Raw genomic sequence first — 9,108 nt, forward strand, 5'->3', positions numbered from 1 at the left:
GCTCTATTCAAATTTCTATCTGGCTGATCTGGTTCCTATGCTGAGTGATCCATACCAGTAGAAACAGCCTGAGAAGGATCAGACTTAACAAAAGCATTTGAACATTATAAAATGTTCAGAAGTAAAGGACAGAGTGATTAAATGATGAAAGGCATGTCACACCAAATTGAGAAGATAATTTGCTGAAAAATAAAATAAAATAAGTAAAGCTCTTGAAGACATAGGTGTAGGCAAGGACTTTCTGAACAGAACCCCAATGCCACAACAAATAATACCCAGAATCAACAAATGAGATCATACCAACCTAAGAAGCTTCTGCACAGCAAAGTAAACAACCAACAGAGTGGGGAGAACGGGAAAATTTCTTTGACAGTTATTCATTGGGCAGATGATTAATACCTAGAATATATAAAGAACTAAAAAAAAATTAGACCCCTCCCAAAAACCAAAAGATCCAATCAAAATATGAGCACCTGAAATGAAAACCACTTCTTAGAAGAAGAAATATAAATGGCCAGTACATAAAAGTTGTTCAACATCACTGGTCATTACAGAAATGCAAATTACAACAACATTGAGGGCTTGGGAATGTAGCTCAGTGGCACAAGAACCTTCCTGGAAGGTTCAAGGTCTTGAATTCAGTTACCTGAGAATGGCTACCATTAAGAAATCAATAACAACAAATTCTGGTAAGCTTGAGGGAAAATAGAAACACTTCTATGTTGGTGATGGGAATGTAAACTAGTACAAACAGTATAGCAGTATAAACACTGCTATAAAGAAGGATAAACTTGAGGCATTCATAGATAAATGGATGTACCTTGACACCATAGACTAAGTGAAATAAGTCAGATGCAGAAGCTTAAGTATTGCATAGCTTCTCTTATATGAGAAACTCAAATATATAGAGTGGGAGCAAAATAAAAGATATATTGGAAATATGGAGATCTTTTTCAAATTTATAGGAGAACAAGAGATGAAAGAAGGGGAAGGAAAGAAAAGGAAAAGAAATAGAGAAAAAATTGTAAGAAAAAATGAAATAGGAAGGAGACCAAGAGTTGGAAGGAGCAGGGAGGAATGGAAAGAGTAGAATTAAGAATTCTATGTACATGTGTACATATACGTATGGGTTAGGTACACATACCAACTCCCCATGATAAATGTAATAATTATATACTGCAAACATATACTGGTAAAAATAAACAAATAAAAGAAACAAAGAAAGACAGACAGACAAGCCAAATGAAAACTCTGGAGTTGAAAAATTCAATAACTGAAATGAAAAATTAGAGAGCTTTAACAGACTTGAACTGGTGGAAGAATCAGCAAGCTTGAAGATGCGTTGCTAGAGTATAGGCAAACTGAAGAAGAGAGGAAAAAGATAATAAAGAAATGAACAAAAACTCAAAGAAATATGGGCAGTATTAAGTACACCCAATATGCATAATAGGAATACTAAAAGGAAAGGGGGAGGGGAGAGAGACAAGTATTTGAATAAATAATGGTTTAAGTCTCAAATTTGTTTTTAAAAACTACAACTTGTACATCCAAGAAGCTCGGTCACCTTCAAGTAGCATAAATGCAAAGAAACCCACTAACAGATGCATCATAGTAAAAATAATGAAACTCAGACAAGAAAATATCAGCTTTTAAATGTGCCAACTTTTTATTCACCATCATTTTCAAAATAAGTTTTAAAGCATACCTCTTTTTTTTTTTTTTTTTTTGATCAGGATCTTGCTACCCAGTTCAGATTCATAGTGGGCCTCCTGTCTCAGCCTCCCCAGTGCTGGTATTGCAGGCAGGAACAACATAAAGCATACCTCTAAATAGTAAATTCCCTTTATGTTTTGATGCAGAAACATAATTACCAGTAAGTGTAAATATATATAAGGATGTTAAAATTGTAGAAAGTATATAGTAACTTGGAAAAGCTTTATTATAAAATAAAAGTTAAAAAGCCACAATGTAGGGGCCGGGGAGATAGCTCAGTAGAATAAGCACTTGCCTGGCAAGCGCAAGGGCCTGAGTTCAATCCCCAGTTCTGCAAAAAAAAAAAAAAAAAAGCCACAATATAAATTACTACCTAAGGGGGGGAAAAAAAACACCCTGCATATATTAATATAAATGGAATAGAAGATGAAAGTAATTTTTAAAAGATGCAATGGATTGACATGACCAGATATTGACATTGTAGAAGATATTTAGTCCCTATTTAACTTACCCACATTTCTACTATAAAGAAGGCTAGAGACAAAAAGATAAAAGAAAGTAGGCCAAATGAGTAGAATAATTAGGATTTCCTGAAGCTCTACACAAATACCTTTTTTTTGCCTTATTACCAGTCTGATCTTCCCATTAGATACACTTAGATCTAAGTCTATGTATGAAAAAAAAAAAAAACCCAACCCCAACATCTGGGAGAGATGCCCTCATCTCACAACTACCAGTTTTGGTGCTCCTCTGAGGGGCACACAGAATTCCACAGAACATCAGTATCAAATAAGGTCACTGTGACTCTAATACAGCAAGACAAATTAAGACCAATCTGTAGTCACAATGGAGCACAAACCCATGAGTACTGTCCTAGCCACAAAAGTGGCAAAGTATCCACCCAATGGGCTGATATGTTTAGCTGAACTTCTTTGCCAATCACAGCTCTGGTTTCTCTCCCTTCCTTCCTTCCTTCCTTCCTTCCTTCCTTCCTTCCTTCCTTCCTTCCTTCCTTCCTTCCTTCCTTTGCTCCTTCCATCCAGATGAGATGTATTAACAAATTCAAAAGTATCCCATCTAGAACAAGACTCATTTTCTCTCCAACATCACTTCACCCAGCTCCTTACACACACCTTTAGCAAGAATCCTCACTATTGCCCAAAGGTGCACATTGTCCTTTCTTGTAATGGGCAATAAACTGAATATTTTCAGCAACAGTTGTGCTGCCAATGGGTTTTTGGACAGGATACTGATGATCAAGGAGGCTTTTTCCATCTTTAACTTAAAGTCTTTCTGAAGGATTTTATTCTCCCAAGATAGATACTAGATATTTCTTTTACAAAAGATAAATACTAATTTTCACGTAAAATAAAAAGAATTTTCTGGGAAATCAGTTCCATCCCCATGATTTCCCTAGCCTAAATCATGATTTTCATTTATTTTATGTATTTAGTACGGGGTTTAGAGGGTCTTACTGCAGACATCGAACTCATAGTGATCTGCCTGTGTTCAGCCTCCCAAACTCTGGGATTTCAGGAACGTGCCACCACGCCTAGTCTCAGTCGCTGTCTCAATGTGCCCTGGGGACCATGGGCCAAATGGGCCACCATGGCACACCGGGGATCAAACCCCGAACTCTGCACCTACCTATGCAGGCACTGTAGTCCGCCGAGCTATCTGGCTGGCCCATAAATCATTTTTAAGTGGATAAAAGTTTTATGATGATGACTTTTCTAAGAGCGCCTTTTATGTCCTTGTTCCTCAGGCTGTAGATAAAAGGGTTTAGCATGGGAGTCACCACTGTGTACATCATGGCAGATGCAGTGTCTTTCTCTGCTGAATGAGAAGACACAGGATTGAAGTATAGAGATATGATGGTGCCATAAAAGAGAAAAACTACAGCCAGGTGGGAGCCACAAGTAGAGAAGGCTGTCCATCTTCTCCCAGATGAGACCTTCAGGACAGCACAAACTATAAGGATATATGACACTAAAATGCAAATAAATGGGATTATCATTATCAGCCCTGCTTCAAAGAGAATCACCATTTCATTGAGGTGTGTGTCTGAGCAGGAGAGCCTCAGGAGGGGGGTCACATCACAGAAGAAGTGGGGGATCACATTGTCCGCACAGAATGAGAGGCGAGCCAACAGCAGGGTGTGCAACAGAGCATTCAGGTTGGCGACAACCCATGACCCAGCCACCAGCAGAACACAGAGCTGATGAGTTATCTTCGTTGTGTAATGTAAAGGGTGGCATATGGCAACAAAGCGGTCATAGGCCATCACAGCCAGGAGGAAATTGTCCATGTCAGCAAACACACAGAGAAAATACATCTGCGTGAGACAGCCAGAAAAAGAGATGGCCTGGCTGCCAAGCATGTGATTGGCCAGCACCTTGGGGACAGTGGTAGAGGAGAAGCAGATGTCCACGAAGGACAGGTTGCTGAGAAAGAAGTACATGGGGCTGTGTAGGCGAGAGTCAGTGCCGATGGCCAGGACGATGAGCAGGTTCCCCAGGATGGTGGCCAGGTACATGGTGAGGAAGAGCAGGAAGAGGAGCTGCTGCTGTTGGGGCTGCCTGGAGAGGCCCAGGAGGAGGAACTCCGAGATGCTGGACTGATTGATGCTTCTCATAGTCTGAGTCCAGCTGCAAGGAAGAATATTTGAGGTCAGAAATGTAGAAGATCTGGGCTGGCTAAATAGCTCAGCAGACTGAAGCACCTGCTTAGGCAGAGCACAGCAGCCAGGGTTTGATCCTCAGTGTGCTTGCTAAGACAACAATTGAGATGGCATGGTCATGCACCCCTGTAATCCCAGAGCTTCGGAGGCTGGAAACAGGAGAGTCACTGATCTATGTAGTAAGACCCTGTAGACCCTGCACTAAATACATTAAAAAAAAAAGAAAAGGAAAAAATAAATGTAGAGGATCTGTGCTTAGATGGAACAAGTCCTACTCTAGCCATGGTCACGTTAGTCAAACTTTTATTTGAATTGCCAAGTCTACTCTCAACTCTCAGTTCTGGATAACAATGGTCCCAGTGGACTCATTCTTTTACTTTACCAAGATATGGTATTAAATGTTAGGAAAGGAGCCCTTCACTGAAAGTACATGGATCTCCATTATACAGCTCTCGGTTAAGCTTTCTCCCACTCTTTGGCAGTTCACAGAGACAAGAAAAACAAATGATTACTGCTGTGTTCATCTTAAGCTCTAGCAGATGGGTTCACAGACCTGGCTATTGCTCCCTGGGTACAGAAGGGTTAGCCAAGGCGGTTCCTGGAGAATATCCACTATTAGTAAGGAAGTATTGGCATCTCTACTGTCATGATCGAACCTGGAGAGGCCAGTGCTAGTGTCATAATGTGCCCTTCACCTTAGAGTTGTTGGTAAGTTCTCCTTATTCTCAGGAATGCAAACAGGTCCTGAGCCAGGAACGCAAACAGGTTCCACGCCAGAGAGGAGCAGATAGTCATGTCTCTACCCTTCTCTGCAGCAAGGATGTTTGGGGAATCAGACAGTTATTGTCAGTAGCATTCATAACCACTGGGACTAGATCCCTGAGAGTCTCATTAGAGATGAACACAAAGTAATTGTCCCACCTTTTTCCTTGTCCCTGTGGGCCAACAATGATCACAAAGTTTATCTTCTAATTCCTGGGTTACAACTTGAGATTAAATCAATCTGATAAGAGACATAGCTCACATAATATAGCCTTAGACCTCAAAAATTGCATAACCTGCTGATCTCAGGTTATATTTATGGGTTTGAAGAGTTAACTATTAAAAGATTTTCTTCTTCTTATTTTCCTTAGCTGAGAGACTGGGACTATTTCAGTGTTATCTGAGTAAACCACTCCCCCATATTTCTTGTAGCTTGCCATTTACTGCATAAAATTAGTACCACATTTGCAGACAGGAGACCGGGAGAGGGACAGTGAGGTACAAGCAGCAGTACAAAATTGGGTTTGATCCTTTAAGGCATCTGAGGTAAAGGGTAATTTTTTTGCAATTAGATAGAGAGAGAGATTGAGAAGTGTATAGCATGCCATGATTGAGGAGCTCCATGCCTCTAGCGTAGACTTCTGGGATGTCTTCCCAGCATGCAGTGGCACATCTTTCTCTGCAGATGGCCCCATAGTCTATGAACTCTAAAGAGTGTGGCCACTACCACCCAATTTATACTCTATCACTCCCTCCCCAGGGAGTCGAGGATTTTTGTTGCTTTTTCATTGTGTTTGTTTGCAGCACCAGGGATTGAATCAAAGACCTTTACACCTGAGCACATCTTCAACCCTTTTATTTTTCTCACTAAATTTCCCAGGCTGGGATTGAATTTGTGATTCTCCTGGCTCATTCTCCCAGAGTTCTGGGATTACAGGTGTGTCTTACTACACCTGGGCCTATTAAGAATTCATGATAGAGTAGAAATATGGGACTGAAACTGAACCACAGCAGACCATTCTCAGTATGACTTGGTACATATATGTAAAACCAGAAGCCTGCAGCTTTCTCTTGGCTGACTCACAAATGAAGAAGCAAAGGTCTAAGATAAGAGAGGGGGAAAAATGTACACATACAGAGAAAAATGGAGGAGAGCTGGAGAAAGGACTGTTGGCTGCCCAGCGCAGGGTTCAAGACATTTTCTGATGATTGCCTAGAATCTAGTTTTGTTCACAATTATTATTTGCAAATAATAAAAGCCAAGAATTTCTGAGGCACCAAAAAAAGTGTTATGGGAACGATAAAGGATTTCTTAAAAAAAAAATTGTTGGAAACCCAAGCTCAGAAAACCACACAGCAGTCACAGTGACCCAAATCATGCCACAGAACTGTTGCAGGGTTGCTACTTCCCAGGCGTGGCTGTTCCTGTGTGTAGTTTCTACACAGCTATCACTGGACATGGGTGCTACCAGTTCTACGTCAGCCACGGCTGCCCCAAATGGATACTTCTGCCAGAAAAGTTCCTCTTGGTCTTGCCAAAACTCTTAGTTGACGTTAGTAGTTTTCCTTACCCAAGATCTAATTCATATGTGGCACATGCCTGTAATGCCAGCTATTTGGAAAGCTGAGGGAGCAAGATTGAAAGTGTGAGCCTCGCCTGGGCAACTTAACAACTTAGCAAGACACTCTCAATATTAAAAAAATAAAAGAGGGCTATATAATTCATTGTAAATCCACTGAGTTCAATCCTCAGTGGAAAAAAAAAAAAAAAAATCTAACTCATGTTCCCTTTGTCTGTCACTGGTATCCCAACTGTTCTGTGTGGTTGGGCACTGGGGGTTGACCTGACATAGTAACACAAAACTTTCATGTCAGACATTCAACTGCCTTACAGGCCTACTGTGTAAGACTTTTCATCTTTCATTAACTGTCAAAGCTGGATGTAGCAGAAAGTCCAGAGTCCTCTCACAGAGGTGTTTCTATCTGTAATCCTCCCTGCTGTCTTTGTTCCTCGAATGCCTTCAGGGCCTCCCTGCTATCTTTGTGGAGCAGCAACACTACTTTCTATTGATAGTCAAAGTCATAGAGCATCAGAATCCTAGAAACTCCTGTTTGGTCAGTTTATTCAGTAACAGAGCTTAAATTGGTCCTCAAGAAGCCTTTGCAGAGCCCAGTGTTTCTAGGAGAAGAAAAATTTTGTAAGGATTATGAGATGTGTCTGCTTATTCCCTTGTTTGCTTGCTCAATAATTATTTTTTCAATAAATTTTTGGATGGAAGAAATTTAGCTTATATTTTCCACTGGTATGAATCTCACACTGTCGCCTGTAAACAGCACCCTAAACCTACAGGCTAACCTAGCCTCAAAGGATACCAAAACTGAGTCTTTAAAATGGCATTTCGCTATTCCATATGGTCAGCTGCCGGTGGTGACAATGAACAAAGAAATAACAATGATTCCATGGACAACCTCAACCCTTATTTTATCTACTTTTTTGAGACAAGTTCTCACTATATTGCCCAGGCTGACCTTGAATTCCTCCGGACTCAGCCTCCTGAGCGCTGAGATCCTAGGTGTGTGCCATCATGCCTGCCAGTTATCTATTATGGACGTAACAGATTATTCCAAATCATAGAAACTGCAAATACTAAGCACTCATCTCACATAGATGCTGTGTTTCAGGAATCTGATAGAGGTTTGGCTGAGTGGTTCTGGATGAAGACTCCTCAGGAGGCAACAGTCTAGTTGTCGCAGAGGCTGGGTCATCAAGCTTGAGGGAAGCTGGAGAATCAGCTCCCAAGATGGCGCCTTTATGTTTCTCTTGGCAGGCAGCCTCCGAGCTTTATGTGGACCTTTCCACAGAGTCAACTGACATGTCCTCAGGTGGGATAGCTGGTCCGCCCCCTCAGGAAGTGAGGAAGTGACCCAAGAGAGTAAGAAGGAAGCTCCAAATCTTTTACAACCTAGCTCCAGAAGTTGTGAACCATCATTTTGTTTGTTTTAACTTAACCTGTTTATTAAACTGTCACAAATTTAAAAGTGCATAGAAAAAAAATGTATAAAAATTTTTTATTAACTCCATATACTTTTTACTAGTGATCCTCCTGTCTCAGCCTCCCCAGTGTTGGGATTATAGGTGTGCACTACCACACCCGGTTCCGGAGCCAGCACGGCATACAGTACTAGGGATCAAACCTTGTGCTTGCTAGGCAGACACTTAGACCATTGAGCTATCTTCCCAGCTCCTCAGCATGAGTGCTTTTCTTCATCCCTGTAAGAGGAAGTTAACACTGATAAAATTTAGATACATTTTCTTTTTTTTTTTTTTTTCTTTTTTCTCTAACCAGAAGCTGAAAGAACACAAGGGGGAAAAAAAAAACAAAAATGAAAGAGCCATTATACATGATAAAATCTTCAAGTTTATCGGTACATTTTAGGTATATGTAATGATCACACTCATCCAGAGTATTTTTACCTGTACTTGATTCTTTTTATTCCCATTCCCTTCCCTTCAGTCCCTCTTCCCCTCCTTATTTACAGCAACTATATTTCCATCTTTTCCTCCTTTCTTCTGTATTTTTCTCTCCCTTTTCCCCATGATACATTTTTAAAGTAATGTCATTTCTAGAAAAGCAAAAAGTAATATTAATTACTTTTTGAAGTAATTGTCATCTGTTGAGTTCTTGAAACAATTGTTCAACTACTTGTATTTATTAAAGCGATTGTTAAAGTTTTAATAAAAGAAACACCTAGGCTAGATGTTGCGGCACACACCTGCAATCCTAGCACTTGAGAGGTTGAAGCAGGAGAATTGGTGTAAGTTTAAGACCAGCCTGGGCTACAAAATGAGTTCAAGGCCAGCCTGAACTGCATAACAAAACTCAGTCTCAAAAAGAGGAGAGAAAGACAGAGAGAGAGAGAGAGAGAGAGAGAGAGAGAGAGAGAGAGAGAGA

The 9,108-nt window shown here is 40.5% G+C and overlaps 1 protein-coding gene across 1 annotated transcript; it reads right to left on the reverse strand.

Moving 5' to 3' along the window:
• Positions 1-3,412: 3,412 nt before the first annotated feature.
• On the reverse strand, positions 3,413-4,348 carry LOC101580432 (olfactory receptor 1361-like). Its single transcript, XM_004627831.1, has one exon. The coding sequence runs from the start codon at positions 4,346-4,348 to the stop codon at positions 3,413-3,415; it is 936 nt and encodes a 311-aa protein (XP_004627888.1).
• Positions 4,349-9,108: the final 4,760 nt, after the last annotated feature.

Source organism: Octodon degus, unplaced genomic scaffold (assembly GCF_000260255.1).
Source record: "Octodon degus isolate 3935 unplaced genomic scaffold, OctDeg1.0 scaffold00021, whole genome shotgun sequence".
Classification (NCBI taxonomy): domain Eukaryota; kingdom Metazoa; phylum Chordata; class Mammalia; order Rodentia; family Octodontidae; genus Octodon; species Octodon degus.

Excerpts from the sequence above, each read along its gene's own strand:
- LOC101580432 (XM_004627831.1), bottom strand. The coding sequence starts at position 4,348 with ATGAGAAGCATCAATCAGTCCAGCATCTCGGAGTTCCTCCTCCTGGGC.